The sequence below is a fragment of the Saimiri boliviensis genome, chromosome 1, assembly GCF_048565385.1.
Source record: "Saimiri boliviensis isolate mSaiBol1 chromosome 1, mSaiBol1.pri, whole genome shotgun sequence".
Classification (NCBI taxonomy): Eukaryota; Metazoa; Chordata; class Mammalia; order Primates; family Cebidae; genus Saimiri; species Saimiri boliviensis.
The window spans coordinates 84,173,662-84,196,175 of NC_133449.1; the positions used below are offsets into that span (position 1 = coordinate 84,173,662).

At 38.4% G+C, this 22,514-nt stretch overlaps 1 protein-coding gene across 6 annotated transcripts in view; it reads left to right on the plus strand.

The window, feature by feature from the left end:
- ASB3 (ankyrin repeat and SOCS box containing 3) overlaps positions 1–18,809 on the plus strand; it is a 106,916-nt gene extending 88,107 nt beyond the window's left edge. For all 6 annotated transcript variants that reach the window (XM_039464000.2, XM_039463998.2, XM_074400180.1 and 3 more), the window contains one exon: positions 18,119–18,809. In XM_039464000.2, coding sequence (XP_039319934.1) covers positions 18,119–18,306 — 188 coding nt within the window. In that variant the 3' untranslated portion in view covers positions 18,307–18,809. The remainder of the gene's footprint in view (positions 1–18,118) is intronic.
- The last annotated feature ends 3,705 nt before the right edge of the window (positions 18,810–22,514 follow it).

Genomic DNA, 22,514 nt, shown 5'->3' on the forward strand with positions numbered 1-22,514 from the left:
TTCTGTGTCCCTGTTACCTGGCTAAGGAGGTGAGGTGGTTTGGGAGTGTTATTTACCAAAGGAGTGAGTTAACACTGGAAGCTATTTTGTTATTTGTTGTATCCGTAGCATAGGGGAGATTTTGTTCTCCTGTAGACATTTGATAATGTCTCCAGACATTTTTTTGGTTGTCACAATTTATAGTGATGCTATTGCCATGTAAGGCATAGAGGCCACGGATATTGCTAAGCATCCTACAGCACACAAGACAGCCTCCCACAACAAAGAATTATCTGACGATAAATGTCAGTAGCGCTGAAGTTGAGAAATACACAGTGACTCTTGCATTGTCCTGTCGTGGGAAGGCTTTTTATCCCTCTCCTTGTTACAGCCTACTTGGGAAAAGCTTGTGTCCTTCCTCCTACTTATATTGGTCTCTCAGGATATTCTTTGGTGTTTCCTTTTTTGCAGACAGTAGGCACCATTACAGTGCTGGAATTTTCGTAAGACTGGGAGAAAAACTTAGTCGCCTGGGTTTCAGATGGGATTGTGATTTTCTTCCTTTCTATAATTCAAGGCTTTCTTGGGGGCACCCTTTTCTCATCAATTATCAGGATAATGAATTTCTGCATGTTGGTCATCTGGACTCCTTCCTTTACTGTCATTTTGAGTTCCAGGATCTCTAGTAAGCAGAAACATGATCAGAGTTTTAGTACCAATGGGCACAAGCCTAGCAGGACAACTCTTTGATTAATCTTTTTACAAGGCTGATATTCTTGCTTTTAACCCTCTTCCTCCAATAACTTATGATATTAACAACCACTGCTTTATTAATATATTAAAAATTTTTTTTTGAAAAGATACCTGTTGTACCTCTGCCACTGTTAGTAAACTCTTAGCTAATTCCCAGCTTCCTAGCTCCACTAAGTATTCAGTATCTATCCCTAGGGAAAGATTTTTCTTCCATTTTTTATTTGAGCCCTTTTCAAGTCCTGGAGATGTCATGTACTTGGTCAAAATTATCCTTTCCTCTCCTTTTTCCTCCCTAAGTAAGGAGCAACTTGCCATGGTAGTTCATAAACAAAAGTTAACAATGCATTTCTTGTTAATCATCTTTTAATCACTGAGTCAGATTTGTCTTCGAAAAGTTTCTTGTATCAGAAAGGAAGTGTATACCAGGTAAAATTTACTGAGTGGTTGCAGTTTCAGTAACAATCTTTTAATCAAGTACCTCTTACATGCCTCTTAGAAACATCAGCCTTACCACATAGCAGTAGATGCCTTACTAAAAAATTTGCCAGCTCCTGGTCTTAGTAATTAAATTCCTTATGGATAAAAGCGTTTGGCTTTACTTCACCCTGAACCTTTAATGATTAGATACATACAATTCTATCCAGAGTGTTAAATGGATCTGGATCCTCCAAAGGATCCTTAAAGGACCCCAGGAAACTTTCTCGAAGGATCTTTTTATTTCAGTGTTTCCCTGCATTGTTCTAAAAAGGATTTAAAACACTTTATATAATACATATATGTTATCACAAAACAGTAAAACAGAAATTAAAGTAGAAGGAAAAGAAAAATGAAGAAAAAACAGGATAGATATAAAATCAAGTGAGGGAAAGCATAGCAATGGGAATTTGGTACTTATGTATGTTTAGGCTGTGAGTTGGCTCTGAGCTCTGTTGTCATTGACAGTAGGTGACAGGGTTCATAAGATAAAATATACTTGTTCCTTAAAATAGATTTTCTTGGATGCTGTTACAGTTTCCTAGACAATGTCTTGGTAGCTGTGATTTCTTGGGATTTTCTTTTACTAGTGTTCAGTGTGGCCTGTTGTTAACATACCAAAGTACTATTCAGTAAAAACAGTTCTTAAGTAGTCATTATAGTGTGATTCAGGTACCCAAGCTCTGTTGCTGTAACTTGACCAAGAGCTAGATTTTAGAATACCTGGAAACGATACCCTATGTGCCTTTTGAGCAGTTCTCTCTAAATATTATATGTCTCAACTCAGTTTTTATTTTAATTTAATTAATTTATTTATTTTGGGAGACAGAGTCTTGCTCTGTTGCCCAGGCTGGAGTTCAGTGGCACAATCATGGCTCACTACAGCCTTGACCTCCTGGGCTCAAGCAATCCTCCCACCTCAGCCTTCTGAGTAGCTGGGATCACAGGCATGTGCCACCACACCCAGCTACTTTTTGTATTTTTTGTTGAGACAGGGTTTTGCCATGTTGCCTGGGCTGCTCTTGAACTCGCGCTTAAGTGATTCTTCCACCTCGGCCTCCCAAAGGTCTAGGATTATAGGCATGAGACACTGTACCTGGCTTCAGCTTAGTTTTTAATAGTGGCACATAGCAATGAGTTCAAAGTTATACTACCTATGAAGTATCAGAATGCAGATATTTTGTATTGCAAATTGGAATGAGAACATATTTTGAAGTAACAGTTGATCTTAAAAGTAGAAGCAAAAGAAAAATGAAAAATGAAGGTTGATCTGTGGTAGGGTAAGTACTCCAGGAACATTATAAGGATTCCTAGCTAAATATGGTGGGCTAAGCAAATATCCAATTTAAGCAAAATTTCCCTTGAAATTTTGAGCAGTGCCCCCAGTTTTGAGCAATGCTCTTTTCTCACATGCCTTTCAAGATAAATCATCTGTGGTAAATACAGCAAGGTAACTACATACGATAATTTATTTTATGAGATTGTTAGATGTAGAAACAAAGCTGAGGATTATGAATAGTTGGTCTGTGATCTTTTCTGATAATAATGAACTATTCCAGTTGTCTGCTAAAGCCATTTCTAGTTTAAGATAGTAAGACATACTAGTTTTTAAAAGAATATTTGTTTTTCTGTTTTCTTTAGCAAGAACATCTTACTCAGTTTAGGACGTATCATTAATTCACTTGTTAAAAAAATGAGAGTTGGAGCACAGCCTTATTTTATTCCAAAGAAAAATTTTAACTTTTCTGCTGACATCAACCTTTGGTAATGATCTGGTGTAGGTTCTGAATGGACAGCAGACAGAATATAATGGTTAAAGGTTGGAGCTCTTGAATTAAATAGACATACCTCTATCACTTTCTAGCTATGGAGAAGTTACTTATATCCCTGAGCTTTGGTTTCCTCAATTATTAGAAGAGATGGTAATAGCGGCTACCTCATAGCATTTTTCACAATAGATATTGTCATTGTGGCAGAGACCAATTCCATTTCATTTTTATCTTCCCCGGAACAAAGAAAGACTGCATTTTTCATCTTTGATTGTTAACGTGATTGGGGCAAGTGGTCAAAGCATAAACCATTGTGTGTAAGCACTCTTTGCTTTCCCTTTTCTTGCTGAAGCAGTTTGAAAGCTCATGTTTGAGATGGATGGAAGACACCTGGCAAACTCAAGTGTCACTTCAGGAGAATTGTGTGACCTGCAGAGGATTTTTCATGAGCAAGAAATAAACCTGTGTTGTATTGTGACACTGGTTTTTAGGGTTTATTTGTTACCAAAGCATAACATAGCCTATAGCCACGTTAAATTATAACCAGATCCTATTCCAGAGTCACTGACGAATGAAAGGTCAATAAAAGCAACAAATAGGTCAGGCATGGTGGCTCACGCCTGTAATCACAGCATTTTGGGAGGCCGAAGTGGGAGGATTGCTTGAGGCCAGGAGTTCGAGACCAGCTGGGCAACATGGCAAGGTCCCATCTCTACGAAATAAAATAAGAAAATTAGCCAGGCGTGGTAGTGAATGACTGTAGTCTCAGCTACGTGGGAGGCATAGCAGGAGGATCACTTGAGCCCAGGAGATCAAGCCTGCATTGACCTGTTTTCATGCCACTGCACTCTGGCCTGGGTAACAGAGCCTGACCCTATCTCTTAAAAGAAAAAAAAAAAAAAAAAAAAAAAAAAAACTAAACTACGAATAATTGAGCAGAATACTTGGCAAGAATATTTATATGAGTGCTCTTTGGTGCCATTTCTCAACTATAGCCCACCTGCTACTTATTTTAAACCTTGATATACAAAGCCCTAACTTAACGGTTTTAAAAGCACATGTTCAGTAAACTAAGAAGTCTCAAAAGTTTGGTGTGAAGTGGGATAATAATGGACCTTTTAAAATATAGGGGATAAATTGTGCAGTTTGTCTACCATGGGTGCCATGACCATAGAGTTAATAAAGCTAAATATTTAGTGAGAATCAGAGCCTACTCTTCACAGTGGTTCTTAACTCTAGAGGCATTTCCCCTGGATGTTGTTCATCTGGGTGAGGCATTCATTATTACTAAGAACCCTGTCAGTAATTGCCTGTCATCTTAAAAACATGGACACATGACCTTTCATTTGTTGAGTGGGGAATTTTCAACCTCCCAGACACTGGCCATGTTGTGGACTCTCTCTCACAAGTTTAGCAGATTCATGCCTTGGTTAACACTGCCTATATTTTGCTCTTACTTCTAGTGAAATCTGTAAGAGCCAGACTGATGTTTTTATTTTTGTTTTTTTAATGAGAAATTTATAGTTAAACTTGAAATTTTAACAGAGTTCCAACTGCCCACTTACAGTTTTAACTTCACATAGCCTCTTGCTAATCCAAGTTCTTTGGGTTTTATTTTTGTGGGGAAATTCTTACTAAACCAGACACTAAAGGGTTTTCCCTGGGACAAAGTTATCACCATGTTTGTTGGTACATTAAGAAAGGAGAAATTATTGCCTTAGCGTAGTTGAACAGAGGTTTTTTGTTTTTGTTTTTTTTAAATTGTGTGTGTGTATGTGTGTGTGTGTGTGTGTGTGTTCTAATAAGGTCACCAATGTTGGTTTGAAAGCTATCCCACTCTTTCCACATTATCCACTTTATTGAATATATGTGTAAACAGGCCCCTGGAACATGCATATCCCAATTACATTAAAAGAAAAAAAATATTTTCTGAATCTCAAATATCCATTTTAAGAACAGTAGGGAACAGAAAAGTGATAACTGTAACAGAGATTACAATGTTATTTTTGCAACCAAATGAATAGTAATCTCCCTAGACTTATTACACCTTTAAGTTCTATTTGTAAGTTACATCATTTAGAAATTTCCTATTAAAATTAGTGCAGCCATTTGGAAGATATTCTCCACAGGGAAGCAGTCATTCATTTCTCACTGGTTTCAGATCGTATCCCAGAAGCCTTTCTACCATCCCTTTAATTTAGGTCTTCCAAAATGATCAACTGTATAGGTAACATGTGAATTATATTAAGTAAAATTTTAAAGAATCTTAAAATGGTGATTGTTTATCCAGGCTCTGTGAAGCAAAAATTATCAGTGGGCAGATAGATGAAACTTTGTTAAAATTTTAAGTTAACTATAAATGTCTCTTTTAAAAATATTTTTTAAAAACTAAAAACTTTAAGTCTGACTCTTAATTCTAGTAATAAGAATAAACTGTAGGATATTTACTAGATTCCTGTCTGAAATAAGTATTACAAAAAAGCTAGTATTAAATATCATCCAGCTTTTTCAGGAACTGAACAAGATTAGAAGGAAAGTTTTCTTGTTGGGCTGGGCATGGTGGCTCACACCTGTAATCCAAGCACTTTGGAGGCCAAGACAGGCGGATCACCTGAGGTCGGGAGTTCAAGACCAGGCTGACCAACATGGTGAAACCCTGTCTTTAAAAAAAAAAAAAAAAGGTTTCTTGTTGTAGTTGCCTAGATGACAGCTCCCTTGAAAATTAAAAAATTAAAGGTGGCTAATATATTAAAAGGCACAAAACCATGGTGCTGAGGAGGGTGTTGGGGGCAATGCGTGAAAAACTGTTAAGGGGTTAAGGCATTCATGGCCCTTGGTTAGAAAATGAAATACACCTTTTATTTTCTTTATGATTTGTCTTTCTTGGTAGGCCCGAATTACAGAATTTAGAACCTTAAAAATTGGAGTAACGGTCCAGAATTAGAACCGACCCAATCATGAGAGCTCTCATTTTACCTAAGTTTTCTGTTGGTTCTCAAGATGATTGAAGGAAGCTATAGAGAATAGCACTTAAGAGGTTTCTTCCATGAAACTTCAGAAAGGGACTGAGAACAGAATCATGTGATAATAAGTCGGCTTAAAAAAGGCTGTTGTAAAGGTAGCACTAGAATCTCACTTCTGCATCCCTCTTGCTGCTTCTGTCGTGGCCCTTTTTGAGGGTGTTCCCATGTGACAGGCTTCTCAGAGGATCAGCCCAGGGCACTGGATGAATCTGCTAAAAGCAGATCATTCGCTCCTGATCATAGCATCTACTGGGATTGTGGACTTTAGGACCCACCATTATTTACATAAAGAAGGACTAGATTGTGTGAAATGTCAGCCAGTGCCCTTTCTCCAGGTTAAATGCGTGAACAGCTCTAGAGTATATGATTTTGGAGAAAATTCTTTGTAATATGGTTCATGTTGTTTGGATAGGGATTCATAGTTGGTGCAGAATTCATCTTGAGAAGACAAAGAAGTAGATGCAGATTGAGAAAGAGGCAGTGGCCATAATCCTCTTCTTTTTGGTCTGTCTATACCACATATATCTGTGGACTCATATTTTAGTGGCTGTTAAGATAATGGGCCACAAAATTTTAACAGAGAAGTTTAGGAAGTTAGAATGTGTTAAATGTTAGAAATAAAATTGAAACATGAAAAGACTGTCTTCTATGAGGACATTTTTTATTTTCTCTGGTGGAGGAAAGGTGGACAGGTAGTTCCTTACTTTGGTGATACTGTGCAGCTGCTTTAATTGCAGGTGAGAAAGTTCTTCCATTTTTGGAGAAACACTGGTTACAGTTGATAGGTTACCATATACGGTCAGCTGTACTTTGTAAATATTCTCCAAATCCATTCTTATTCCATATTTTCTGCTACTGCCTTTGTTGATTGCGATGATCGTTTCTGACTTACTTGACTTCAGTACACTCCTGAGTGCTCAGCTTCTGTTATTCTCAAAATCGCTGTTAAATAAAACGTGTTTGAATATACCATGCCCGTTAAAAAAGAGAATGTAATAGAACTCCATTCCTCTTAGAATAAAGGTCAAACTCTAGCAAGGCACATAAGGCTCTTCATACTCTGGCCCTTTCCATGCCTCCTCGTGCTGTCCCACTATGAATACCACAAATTAGTACTTGCTTTCCTTAATACTACACCTCACAGATGTGCTAACATTTTCTCCAAGATGTGAAGATCCTCTGATCAACATTTCTCCCCTGTTCCTTTTAATGTTATTGATTCTTACTTGTAGCAATGCAGCTCTAAATCAGCTCCTCCTCAGCGTATGTTTCCTGGCACTCACTCTTCTAACCATTTCCTCTCTCTCTACATATTGGCTATGTTAAGGGTCTCATCAGGCTTCCTGACACCTGGTATTTAACTCTCATACTGCATTACGTTTGCAGATTTTTGAGAGCTCACCCTTTAAAAACAGAAGAGCATTTTTCACATTCTCCTTATCTCATCATAAAAAAATCTTCTCAGCTTAACTCCATGAGATGTTTCCTGTCAACTGGAGAGAAGGTGGTGGGACCACCCGAGATAAACTGGCTCAGTCCAAAAGCCTTTGAACATTGGATGGTGGGAGGTTAGCTTCTGTCTAGTTGCTTCCAGTGACAATACATTTTTAATGAAATTCTCTTTGTCATAATCAATGACAGCCATGAGAATCATTATGGCTGACTCCTAAAACTATTCATCTAAATTTAATTCTGATAATCTCCTTTATCCACTAATTAGGAAGTATTTACTCTCCAGAATATTAAAAGCAATAATAATAAACTTGGTTTGATATGATCAGGTAGAGTGGCATAATTGAAGGTGGAAAGGTGGCTAGGACAGAAGCTTTAGCTTCTCATAGTCTGTCCATTTAAGAACTTCTAACCACTCAATCTGTAGTGTTAGTTCCAAATGTGGGCCACTGGCAGAAGTCTTCAGTAAAGAGAGGCTCTTAGGGAAGTATTTTTATAGGGAGACATTACAAATCTAGTTATTTATTAGTTCCTTAATGAGTAGATTCCTTAATTACATGTTAGCTGTGTATCAGACACTGGTTTAAAATCTGTGAATGATAGAGCTAAAGCATCTACATTTAAAAAGTAGAAGAACTCAAAATTACCTAATGATGCATCTTAAAGAACTAGAAAAGCCAGAGCAAACCAAACCCAAAATTATTAGAAGAAAATAAATATTAAAGAGCCAGGCATGGTGGCTCATGTCTGTAATCCCAGCGTTTTGGGAGGCTGAGATGGGTGGATCACCTGATACCAGGAGTTGAAGACCAGCCTGGCCAATATGGTGAAACCCCATTGCTACTAAAAACACACACACACACAAAATAAAAATTAGCCAGGCATGGTAGTGGGTACCTGTAATCCCAGCTAATGGGGAGGTTGAGGCAGGAGAATCGCTTGAACCCAGGAGGTGGGGGTTGCAGTGAGCTGAGATCATGCCATTGCACTCCAGCCTGGGCAACAGAGTGAGACTCCGTTCTCCCGACAAAAAAAAATCTGATGAAAGAAATTGAAGAGGATACACCAAAAAAGGAAATATTCTATGTTCATGGATTGAAAAAAAATCAACATTGTTAAAATGGCCATAGTACTAACAGCAATCTACAGATTCACTGTGATTCCTATCAAAATACCAATGACATTCTTCACAGAAATAGAAAAAACAATCCTAAAATTTCTACAGACCCACAAAAGACTTATTAAAGGTATCCTGAGCAAAAAGAACAAAACTGGAAGAATCACATTAACTGGCTTCAAATTGTACTACAAAGCTATAGTAACTAAAACAGCCTGGTACTGGCATAAAAACAGACACATAGACCAGTGAAACAGAATAGAGAAACCAGAAACAAATACTGATACCTACAGTGAACTCATTTTCAACAAAGGTGCCAAGACCATACACTGGGAAAAGGACAGTCTCTTTATTACATGATGCTGGGAAAACTGATATCCATATGCAGAAGAATAAAACTAGACCCCAATCTCTGGCCATATATAAAAATCAAATCAAAATGCATTAAAGACTTAAATCTAAGACCTCAAACTACTAAAATAAAACATTGGGGAAACTCTCCAATACATTGAACGGGGCAAAGATTTATTGAGCAATACCCTAGAAGCATAGGCAACCAAAGTAAAGCAAAAATGGACATGTAGGATCACATCAAGTTTAAAAGTTTCTAATGCACAGCAAAGGAAACAGTCAACAAAGAGAAGAGACAGCCCATAGAAGGGGAGAAAATATTTGCAAACTACCATCTGAGAAGAGATTAATAACCAGAATTTACCAGGAGCTTGAACTACTCTATAGGGGGAAAAATATGTATATATATAATCATCCAGTTAAAAATGGGCAAAAGATCTGAATAGACATTTCTCAAAAGGAAACATACAAATGGCAAACAGACATATGAAACGGTGCTTCACATCATTGATCATCAGAGAAATGCAAATTGAAATTACAATGAGATATCATCTCACCCAAGATAAAATGGCTTTTATCCAAAAGACAGGCAATAATAATTGGTGGCAAGGATGTGGAGAAGATAGAACTGTATACACTCTTGGTGGGAATGTAAGTTAATACAAGCACTATTGAGAACAGTTTGAAGGTTCCTCAGAAAACTAAAAATAGACGTACCATGTGATCTAGCAGTGGCATGGTCTCGTCTCACTGTAACCTCTGCCTCCTGGGTTCAAGCAATTCTCCTGCCTCAGCCTCCTAAATAGCCAGGACTACAGGCACATGCCACCACACCCGGCTAATTTTTTGTATTTTTAGTAGATACGGGGTTTTACCATGTTGGCCAGGATGGTCTCAATCATGATCCATTCACCCTAGCCTCCCAAAGTGCTGGGATTACAGGTGTGAGCCACCGTGCCCAGCCTGTTATGTGATTTTCTTGTGAAAAGTATATGTCACCTGGAAAAACTCTTACACTGACATACTTAAAATACTTGGAAATAATTCCCCTCTGTTTTGAATTGCATTTAGTAAAAATGCAAAACTCTCTAATTAGCTGCTAAACTGATTGATATCAGGAAAAGATAGAAATTTACAGATGAATTTTGACAACAGCTTTTTCATAATTGCTAGAAAAGCTAGAATAGAATCCTGATTTAGTTCAGCAAAACCACAATGTACTTCTTCAATTTGGATCCTTTTTAGCTACCCAGCCTTAACAATCCATGTTTCAAAACAAACTGGACCTAGAACCAACTCTTGGAATTGCTTGGTCACTAAGAATTAAATTAATAAAACCTAGTCAATCACCTTGTTCTTGTTAAAAGGTTAATATTTAAAGGAGTCTTATGCCTTTAATTAAAAATGAAGTTATTTAAAATAACTATCTTGCTTCATATTGCCTTATTTTAATTTTATTTTATGGTACAATAATGTTCGGTTGGTAATATCCATGTAATTTATATGTAAAATACATACATTGGGGTTCTGTGCTCAGAGACTTTACTGATTTTTTTTTTTTTTTTTTTTTGAGACGGAGTTTCGCTCTTGTTACCCAGGCTGGAGTGCAATGGCGCGATCTCGGCTCACCGCAACCTCCGCCTCCTGGGTTCAGGCAATTCTCCTGCCTCAGCCTCCTGAGTAGCTGGGATTACAGGCACGCGCCACCATGCCCAGCTAATTTTTTGTATTTTTAGTAGAGACGGGGTTTCACCATGTTGACCAGTATGGTCTTGATCTCTCGACCTCGTGATCCACCCGCCTTGGCCTCCCAAAGTGCTGGGATTACAAGCTTGAGCCACCGCGCCCGGCCGACTTTACTAATTCAGTGTTCAATCAAAACATAATGGAGATCATTGGATTGTGTGGTGCCTAGGATTTGTGTGGTATTTTACTTTATAAAATGCTTTTGCAATGTGTTCTAACTTGAACCTCATCAACAACCTTTTGATGCGGGGAAGTGTCATTATGCCCATTTTGTAGATAAGGCATTCTTCTCATTTTACGGAGAGGGAACTGAAAGTCAGAGTATTTAGATGACCTGTGCAAGGTCGCATATCTAGTTTATAGTGGCTTTTCAACTCCAGCACAGGTCTTATTACTAGATGGTGCCTTTTCATTTAATCCATTCATTGCCTCTCTACTGGTGTTTCCAAGTTTTGACTTCATGTGCTAATCTATTACTTATTTTTCGGAGTCCTCAGGTACTCATTTTTGGTGTGTGTGTGTGTGTGTGTGTGTGTGTGTGTGTGTTTTCTCTAGAGGTTTTAGTTATAGTCAGTGAGAGAGAGAGAGAGAGAACACAAGTAAATTAAGAAAAATTGGGAACAAAAGGATGGAAGCCAACTAGAAAGACAATATATTAATGATGAAAATAGAAATGGTAGTAGATGGCTCAAAAGTCAAATAAATGCATTTGGTGTGGAAAACATTACAAAGGAACCAGAGAAATGTAGTTCAGGCAGATAGGTTGGTTGAACATTGGCCTGAGGGCATGTTAGAGATGAATGGCTGTAGAAAATATAGTGGGTGTGTATGATGTAGATATAGTTTTGTGCTGTAGTAAAGCTGGCATTTATAAGCATAATGAATTAAGAATTGTGAGGTTTATTTTGATTATTGTGTCTGCTTTTAACAAAACTTTATATTACATGTAGTCTTCTATTTTGATTGTTCTGCCAGTACATATAATAAAATGAACAAAATAGAGGAATTCTGTATAGGAATGCAAAGTTAAAGGTTACTTATATGCTAATAGATCAATAGATAAATTAAGTTTAACATAGTCAATAAAAAAATTATTGGATCAGAAAAGTGACTTAAAAGTATAGCATGGTTTCAGACATCATTTTCTAGGTTACAATCACTGCCATAATCCAAGCACATGGAGAATTAATAAATAAATAAATTTCAAACCATAGATGATGCATTCTATATGTAGTTCATGTATACATTTTAAATTAGAATGTTTAAAGTATATATGGTGTTTTGGTCACCTGCTTTAAGGTGAATTTCTGTTAACGACCAATTATTATTTGTGATCTTACTAAGAGGGCTTCTTTATACTTGATAGCTGAACATAGTCAATCTACCTAAACCTTTAGAGAGCTGTGGTGTTTGCAGCTTGGCCATGCTTTCCATATGTATTCCTGCTGTTTCCTCCAGTGGCCTGTTTACCTGTGTTTTCCCTTCTTTCAAGTGAGAACAATAATTTCTCCTTTAAGTTTATAGAAAAGGGTCAAATTTAAATCAGATACTGATATGAAAAAAGTTGGAAATAAATGTGCTGTATACTATAGATACAGTAATCTTTATACATATAATAGGGAATCTATGACTCATGGTTTAAGAAAATGCCCATCTTAGACTCAGGTTTTGTGTACAAACTTTTGCTTTCTTACCTGGCATTTTGAAACACCAGTTTGAGTGATTTCTTTAATTCTGAATACATTAAACTAAACTAGTCAGCTAAAAACAATGATGAGTTAACTTCTGTGGCTTGGAGGATATTGAAGATGTTAGAGAATTAATTTGTTTCAAGCCCTTTGGATATTAGAATTTAAAGAACCCTAGACCTGAAATCAGACTAGCTGGTCTAGTATCAGCTGTGCTCTTGATAGTACTTGTCTTTGATGTTCTGATCCTGATCATTGTTGTATTTCACAGGGATTTATAAAAGATTTCTTGTACTAACAAAAGGCTTTAGGTCTGATTTACATAAAAGCAGACATTAACTTCTTTAACACTTTTCATCTTGGAAAATGAAACTATCATGTGATTCCTTTTTTTTTTTTTCTTTTTTTTGAGATGGAGTTTCGCTCTTGTTGCCTAGGCTGGAGTGCAATGGCACCATCTTGGCCCACTGCAACCTCTGCCTCCTGGGTTCAAGTGATTCTCTGACCTCAGCCTCCCTAGTAACTGAGATTACAGGCACGTGCAACTATACCTGGCTAATTTTGTATTTTTAGTAGAGGTGGAGGTTTCACCATGTTGGTCAGGCTGATTTTGAACTCCTGACCTTGGGTGATCTGCCTGCCTCAGCCTCCCAAAGTGCTGGGATTACAGTTGTGAGCCACCACACCTGACCTATCATATAATTCTTAATTATATGCATGTGGATTGTCCTTTAATTGGTAATTTAGCTTTTGGCCACAGTGGCTTGCCAGATACACACACACACACACACACACACACACGCACACGCACACGCACACGCACACGCACACGCACACAGTCTTCAAGATTCAGTTTGAATCCTGGCTGTGCTTTTTACTAGCTCTGTGACTTTAGAAAGTTGTTTTTTCAATTGCTGAGAGATTTCATCACCACCAGGCCTGCCTTATAAGAGCTCCTGAAGAAAGCACTAAACAAGGAAAGGATCAACCAGTACCAGCCACTCCAAAAATGTACCAAATGGTAAAGACCATCAACACAATGAAAACAAATACATCAACTAACGGGCAAAACATCCAGCTAGCATCAAAATGGCAGGATCAAATTCACACATAACAATATTAACCTTAAATGTACATGGGCTTTTTAAATGTCCCGATCAAAAGACACGGACTGGCAAATTGGATAAAAAGTCAAGACCCTTCGGTGTGCTGTATTCAGGAAACCCATCTCACGTGCAAGGACACGGATAGGCTCAAAATAAAGGTATGGAGGAAGATTTGTCAAGCAAATGGAGAGCAAAAAAAAAAAAAAAAAGCAGGAGTTGCAATCCTAGTCTCTGATAAAATAGACTTTAAACCAACAAAGATCAAAAGAGATAAAGAAGGACATTACATAATGGTAAAAGGATCAGTGCATCAAGAACAGCTAACGATCCTAAATACATACGCACTCATTACAGGAGCACCCAGGTACATAAAGCAAGTTCTTAATGACCTACAAAGAGACTTAGACTCCCACACAATAATAGTGGGAGACTTTAACACTCCACTCCCAATATTAGACAGATCAACGAGACAGAAAATTAACAAGGATATTCAGGACTTGAACTCAGATCTGGACCAAGCAGACCTGATAGACATCTACAGACTCTCCATGTATACTCTGTAAATTCACAGAATATACATTCTTCTCAGCACTGCATTGCACCTACTCTAAAAGTGAACACATAATCAGAAGTAAATCACTCAGCAAATGCAAAAGAACAGAAATTATAACAAACAGTCTCTCAGACCACAGGGCAATCAAATTAGAACTCAGAATTAAGAAACTAACTCAGAACCACACAGCTTCATGGAAACTGAACAACTGGCTCCTGAATGTTGACTGGATAAACAATGAAGTGAAGGCAGAAATAAAGATGTTCTTTGAAACCAATGAGAATGAAGACACAACATACCAGAATCTCTGGAACACATTTAAAGTGCTGTGTAGAGGGAAGTTAATAGCAATAAATGCCCACAAGAGAATCGAGGAGATCTAAAATTGACACCCTATCGTCAAAATTGAAAGAGCTAGAGGAGCAAGATCAAAAAACCTCAAAAGCTAGCAGAAGACAAGACATAACTAAGATCAGAGCAGAACTGAAAGAGATAGAGACACAAAAAATGCTTCAAAAAAATCAATAAATCCAGGAGCTGGTTTTTTGAAAAGATCAACAAAATAGACTGCTAGCCAGATTAATAAAAAAGAAAAGGGAGAAGAATCAAATAGATGCAATAAAAAACGATAAAGGGCATATCACCACCATTTCCGCAGAAATACAAACTACCATCAGAGATAACTACAAACAACTTTATGCACATAAACCAGTAAACCTGGAAGAAATGGATAAATTCCTGGACACTTGCACTCTCCCAAGCCTAAACCAGGAAGAAGTCGAATCCCTGAATAGACCAATAACAAGGGCTGAAGTTGAGGCAGCAATTAGTAGCCTACCAACCAAAAAAAGTTCAGGTCCAGACTGGTTCACAGCTGAATTCTACCAGACATACAAACAGGAGCTGGTATCATTCCTTCTGAAACTATTCCAAACAATCCAAAAAGAGGGAATCCTTCCCAAATCATTTTATAAGACCAACATCATCCTGATACCAAAATCTGGCAGAGACTAAACAAAAAAGGAAAACTTCAGGCCAATATCCATGATAAACATAGATGCAAAAATCTTCAATAAAATACTGGCAAACCGATGGCAACAGCACATCAAAAAGCTTATCCATCACCATCAAGTAGGCTTCATCCTCAGGATGCAAGGCTGATTCAACATATGCAAGTCTATGAATGTAATCCACCACATAAGCAGAACCAAAGACAAAAACCACATGATTATCTCAATAGATGCAGCGAAGTCTTTTGACAAAATTCTACAGCCCCTCATGCTAAAAACTCTGAATAAACTAGGTATTGAAGGAACACATCTCAAAACAATAAAAGCTATTTATGAAAAACCTACAGCCAATATCATACTGAATGGACAAAAACTGGAAGCATTCCCTTTGAAATCTGGCACTAGACATGGATACGCTCTCTCACCACTCCTATTCAATATAGTATTGGAAGTTCAAGCCAGAGCAATCAGCCAATAAAAAGAAATAAATGATATTCAATTAGGAAAGGAGGAAGTCAAATTGTCTCTACTTGCAGACAACATGATTGTATATTTAGAAGACCCCATCGTCTCAGTCCAAAATTTCCTGAAACTGATAAGCAACTTCAGCAAACCCTCAGGATACAAAATCAGTGTGCAGAAATCAAAAACATTTCTGTACACCAATAACAGACTAACAGAGAGGCAAATCATGAGCAAACTCCCATTCACAATTGCTACAAAGATAATAAAATATCTAGGAATACAACTAACAAAGGATGTAAAGGACCTCTTCAAGGAGAACTACAAACCGCTGCTCAGCAAAATAAGAGAGGACATGAACAAATGGAGAAACATTCCATGCTCATGGTTAGGAAGAATCAATATTGTGAAAATGGCCATACTGCCCAAAGTGATTTATAGATTCAACGCTACCCCCATCAAGCTACCAGTGACTTTCTTCACAGAACTGGAAAAAACCACCTTAAACTTCATACGGAAACAAAGGACAGCCTGCATAGCCAAGACAATCCTAAGCAAAAAGAACAAAGCCAGAGGCATCATGCTACCTGACTTCAAACTGTACTACAAGGCTACAGTAATCAAAACAGCATGATAACTGATACCAAAACAGAGATACAGACCAATGCAACAGAACAGAGACCTCGGCGGCAACACCACATGTCTATTACCATCTGATCTTTGACAGACCTGACAAAAATAAGCAATGGGGAAAGGATCCCCTGTTTAACAAATGATGTTGGGAAAACTAGCTAGCCATGTGCAGAAAGCAGAAACTGGACCCCTTCCTGACACCTTACACTAAAATTAACTCCAGATGGATTAAAGACTTAAACATAAGACCTAATACCATAAAAACCCTAGAAGAAAACCTAGGCAAAACCATTCAGGACATAGGCATAGGCAAGAACTTCATGACCAAAACACCAAAAGCACTGGTAGCAAAAGCCAGAATGGACAAATGGGACCTAATTAAACTCCAGAGCTTCTGTACAGCAAAAGAAACAATCATTAGAATGAACCAGCAACCAACAGAATGGGAAAAAATTTTTTCAGTCTACCCATCTGATAAAGGGCTTATATCCAGAATCTACAAAGAATTAAAACAAATTTATAAGAAAACAAACAAACAAACCTATCTAAAAGTGGGTGAAGGATATGAACAGACACTTCTCAAAAGAAGACACATACGAGGCCAACAGACATGAAAAAATGCTCATCATCACTGATTATTAGAGAAATGCAAATCAAAACCACATTAAGATACCACCTCACTCCAGTTAGAATGGTGATCATTAAGAAATCTGGAGACAACAGATGCTGGAGAGGATGTGGAGAAATAGGAACACTTCACTATTGGTGGGAGTGTAAACTAGTTCAATCATTGTGGAAGACAGTGTGGTGCTTCCTCAAGGACCTAGAAATAGAAATTCCATTTGACCCAGCAATCCCATTACTGGGTATATATTCAAAGGATTATAAATCATTCTGTTATAAAGACACATGCACACGTATATTCATAGCGGCACTATTTACAATAGCAAAGACCTGGAAACAACCCAAATGCCCATCAGCGATAGACTGGACAGGTTAAATGTGACACCATATACACCATGGAACACAATGCAGCCATAAAAAATGATGAGTTTGTTTCCTTTGTAGGGACATGGATGAATCTGGAAACCATAATTCTCAGCAAACTGACACAAGAACAGAAAATCAAATATACCACATGTTCTCACTCATAGGTGCATGATGAACAATGAGAACACATGGACAGGGAGGGGAGCATCACACACTGGGGTCTGTTGGGGGGGGCCAAGGGAGGGACAGCAGGGCGTTGGGGAGGTTGGGAAGGGATAACGGGGAGAAATGCCAGATGTACGTGACGCAGGGGGTGAGATGGAGGCAGCAAACCACATTGCCATGTGTGTACCTGTGCAACAATCCTGCATAATCTGCACATGTACCCTAGAACCTAAAGTACAATTTTTAAAAAAAGTTTTTTCATGTCTATGATAGCCTGATGATATGTACCTCATGAAGTTAATGAAGATAAAAAGAGAATTTGAGTGAAGTACATGGGCTTATGGCATAGAAGGCACTCAATAAATACTCCCTTTCTCTCAGATCCAATTCAGAAATTCTGTGTTATGAATTAAAAGGAAAATTTGCAAGCTGCACATTTATTCACTTGATGTGGTAGGTCTGGAAAGTATTTGTAATGAAATAGACCAAGAGGAAGGTAGTATTTCCTACTATGAGCTTCTACCATTTCTAAAGTTAGTTATCCGTTTCTTAAGTGCAGGTATTGTCAGATATTTAGAATTTAAACATTTAGTGTTTGTGACCCTGGATACTGACTTTGAATGTGTGGCCAACAACTGAAGGGAGAGAAGCCAGTTAAAGGCTGTAGAAAAGAATAAATAAGGTTTATTGTGGTCATCCTGACTCAAAGTAGTCTTCTTTCAAAGTAATTCTAAGCAGCATATCACTTTTATTAGAGTTGGGAAAAGAAAAAAAGTGAATTTACCTTAATGTGCTGTTACATCTTTCTGTTTAAAAAATTTTCACCTTGCTTTTTTTGTTTCTGTAGCCACTATTCCATCCCTGACCCATCTTTGTCGTTTGGAAATTCGGTCCAGTCTAAAATCAGAACATCTCCGGTCTGACAGTTTTATTAGTCAGTTGCCACTTCCCAGAAGCCTACATAATTATTTGCTCTATGAAGATGTTCTGAGGATGAATGAGATTCCAGAACTGGCAGCTCTTCAAGATGGGTAAATCAGTGAAACTACTTAACATAGCTCGTTTCTTTCTCCGAAAAACCACCGAGGCAAAAGAGCCATAGAGTACAAGTTTTTATGGTTTTATAGTTAAAAGGTGATTTTTGTTTGTGATGTAGGTTAAGTTTTGGGGAGCTAGGAGTTTAATGTGTATGTTTATGTTTACAACTAGCCTTCCCAGTAAAAAAAGAAAAAAATTGTAAACCTCACTTATATTACTTTATTGCAGCTTCATCACCAGTATATTATATGTTGTAATATTTATTTACCTGACCACATTCTGCTTTATTTTGCTAATAAACTGTGATGCTGCTTCTAGTGCTAAACATGTCATATTTCCATCTATGATTCGTGTTTACCTGGTGCTAGGAGCTCGGAATGGAATTCATAAAGCTTCACTGGAAGTGTATACAACTGTGGTGTTGAATCTGTTATTTTCATTATTATTGTATTTGGACTTGAATATCTCATGCTTATTAAAGAACAAGTTTTCCTATTTTATCACATTTCGTTTTCATCTTTTAATTCAGTCACTTGTTATTGTTATTTCTTTTTTTGATATGGAGTCTTTGTCGCCCAGGCTGGAGTGCAGTGGTTTAATCTCATCTCACTGCAACCTCTGCCCCTGGGTAATTCAGTCACTTTTATGAAGAATTGATATTCGTTGACTTTTCACATGTAGACTCACAGGAAAAAATTCTTTTAAAAATATAGAAAAATCATATTGTTGGTTTTTCCTTTCTGGTTTCTTTCCACTCTTTGGCCAAAAAAAAAAAAAAAAAAAAAACCAAAGAAGGCCAGGTGCATTGGCTCATGCCTGTAATCCCAGCACTTTGGGAGGCTGAGGTGGGTGGATCACCTGAGATGGGGAGTTTGAGACCAGCCTGATCAACATGGAGAAACCCTGTCTCTACTAAAAATACAAAATTAGCCAGGTGTGGTGGCGTATGCCTGTAATCCCAGCTACTTAGAAGGCTCAGGCAGGAGAATTTGAACCTGGGAGGCGGAGGTTTTGGTGAGCCAAGCATTGTGCCATTGCATTGCAGCCTGGGCAACAAGAGTGAAACTCCATCTCAAAAAAGAGCCCCCAAAAAACAAAAGCCATTTTCTAATCTGCAAAGGCAAGAACAGACCTGAACTCAAAGACATGCTCTGTTGGGGGAAGAAAAATGGGATCAGTGTTGACATATGTGAGCGTATTTGCACATTTAGGATTTTAATGAGTCTGAGAGGAGCATGTCTGTGGGACCATCTTTAAAGAAAGAAAGGTAGATATCACTGAGTTACTTCATATTATATATAAAATTCAGGCTCCATCATTGGGCAGCTTTGTTCCTATGAAGCAGTAATAGCTAGTTCTACTAATATTATGGTGTTTTTTCTTCTAGATGGCTGTCACACAGTCCATGAAATAAAGACCTCAGAATCCTAGGTTAATGAGGTGCCACCTCATGGGTTTTTACAATTGCTTGATCTAAATCTAGAGTCAGGAAAAACTAAACCCTGGATCAACTGAGCCATGATAAGAGGCTATGGAGACTGGCCTTGAGACAAAGGTTGTGAGAACATTAGTGTCACAGTAGACTACAGAGATAGGGTCCAAGGAGGCAAAGTCTTCTGTCCTCTTGGGATCCTGTGGCTTAAAATAGATGAGAGTGAGTCAGCCGTGCCTGTTTTTTAGAGGCCTTTGGTGTTTGGCAAAAGCACTGATGAAGGTAGACCAAAACATTACAAGATCCAAAGGGATGACTGACCTGTTAACCACAGACGAGAGCTGCCTGTGGGGTGTAGATAGAGTTTGAATGTGGGTGTACAGGCAGAAATAAGGTTACATATGGAAATCCAGGTGGAAATTTCGATAATTTCATAAATTCCAAAACTGTTTATTGTGTATTATTTTTAAAATGTCATAATCTTTATTTTCCAAACCCTAAGTCTCTGACTTTTAAGATAGCACCCCACTTTTTGTTTGGGGAACATGTGTGTAGAATGTTTAAATTTGAGGGTGGCTCTTTGTGTTTTGTTCATGTTCAAATGTATAATAAAAACTCAGTTATCTGTAACGTATCACTGAGCTCTTGTTCTTTTTTGTTTTTGAGACAGAATTTTGCTCTTGTTGCCCAGGCTGAAGTGCAGTGGTACAATCTTGGCTCACCACAACCTCCACCTCCCGGTTTCAAGTGATTCTTCTGTCTCGGCCTCCTGAGTAGTTGGGATTACAGGCATGTGTCACCATGCCCAGCTAATTTTGTATTTCTAATACAGAGGGAGTTTCTCCATGTTGGTCAGGCTGGGCTCAAACTCCCGACCTCAGGTGATCCGCCCAACTCGGCCTCCCAAAATGCTGGGATTACAGGCGTAAGCCAACGCACCCCACCAAGCTCTTGTTCTTAAATATTTGATAATTAGTATTTCAGAAACATTTAGACATTTAAAAAGCCTTTGGTATTTTAAACTGATGAATGATTTTACCTTATTATATATAATGTATTTTTAGACTATTTTATGATAAAATATTTATGATGTTTATGACTTACAGCAAGGCCTTAAAAATGTCTAAAAGTATGCAAAGGTTAGGGGAGTTATAATTACCGCTTCTGATCAAAACGATAACATCTAGTTCGTGTGACTCTTAAGCCCTGCCCCAAATGCATAATGGTGATTTAATACTCTCAGTTTATATTCTTGTGAGCCTCATGAAGAATCCTAACACAGTAGTTCTCTAAAGGTGGCACATACTTGAGCAGGGCACAGTTTTAATAACAACTACCAAAATCTCATCCTTTCTTGATCCCATGTTTTCCTTTCAGTATGGTTTTTGCTGATCCTACCTGTCACGGGATGTCTTTCTCTGACCACTTGATGTAGTAACAGTAACCTGGTTGATACGGTTTGGCTGTGTCCCCACCCAAATCTCAACTTGAATTGTATCTCCCAGAATTTCCACATGTTGTGAGATGGACCCAGGGGGAGGTAATAGAATCATATCTTCCCCATGCTATTTTTGTGATAGTGAATGAGTCTTATGAGATCTGATGGGTTTATCAGCGTTTCTGCTTTTGCTTCTCATTTTTCTCTTGCCCCCACCATGTAAGAAGTGCCTTTCACCTCCTGCTGTGATTCTGAGGCCTTCCCAGCCATGTGGAACTGTAAGTCCAATTAAACCTCTTTTTCTTTCCCGTTTTAGGTATGTCTTTATTGGCAGCCTGAAAAGGAACTAATACAGTAAATTGGTACCAGTAGAGTGGGGCGTTGCTGAAAAGATAACCCAAAAATGTGTAAACGACTTTGGAACTGGGTAACAGGCAGAGTTTGGAACAGTTTGTAGGGCTCAGAAGTAGACAGGAAAATGTGGGTAACTTTGGAACTTCTAGAGATTTGTTGAATGGCTTTGCCCAAAATGCCTATAGCCGTATGGACTATAAAGTCCAGGCTGAGGTGGTCTCAGATAGAGACGAGGAACTTGGGAACTGGAGCAAAGATGACGCTTGTTATATTTTGGCAAAAAGACTGGTGGCATTTTGTCCCTGCCCTAGAGATTTGTAGAACTCTGAACTTGAGAGAGATGATTTAGGGTATCTGGCAGAAGAAATTTCTAAGCAGCAAAGCATTCTAGAGGTGACTTGGGTGCTGATAAAGGCTTTCAGTTTTATAAGGGAAGCAAAGCATAAAAGTTTGGAAAATTTGCAGCCTGACTATGCAATAGAAAAGAAAAACCCATTTTCTAGGGAGAAATTCAAGCCAGTTCCAGAAATTTGCATAAGTAGGGAGGAGCCTAATATTAATCCTTAAGACCATGGGGAAAATGTCTCCAGCCCATGTCAGAGACCTTCATGGCAGCCCCTCTCATCACAGGCCTGGAGGCCCATGAGGAAAAAGTGGTTTTGTGGGCTGGGTCCAGGGTACTGTGTTGTGTACAGCCTAGGCTCCAGGGTTCCATGCTATGTGCAGTGGCTGTGTCCCTGCCACTCCAGCTGTGGCTGAAAGGGGCCATGTACAGCTCAGGCTGTGGTTTCAGAGGGTGGAAGCCCCAACCTTGGCAGCTTCCACATGGTGTTGAGCCTATGGGTGCACGGAAGTCAAGAATTGAGGTTTGGGAACCTCCGTGGAGATTTCAGAAGATGTACGGAAATGCCTGGACACTCGGGCAAAAGCTGCAGGGTGGGGCCCTCATGGAGAACCTCTACTAGGGCAGTGCAGAAGGGA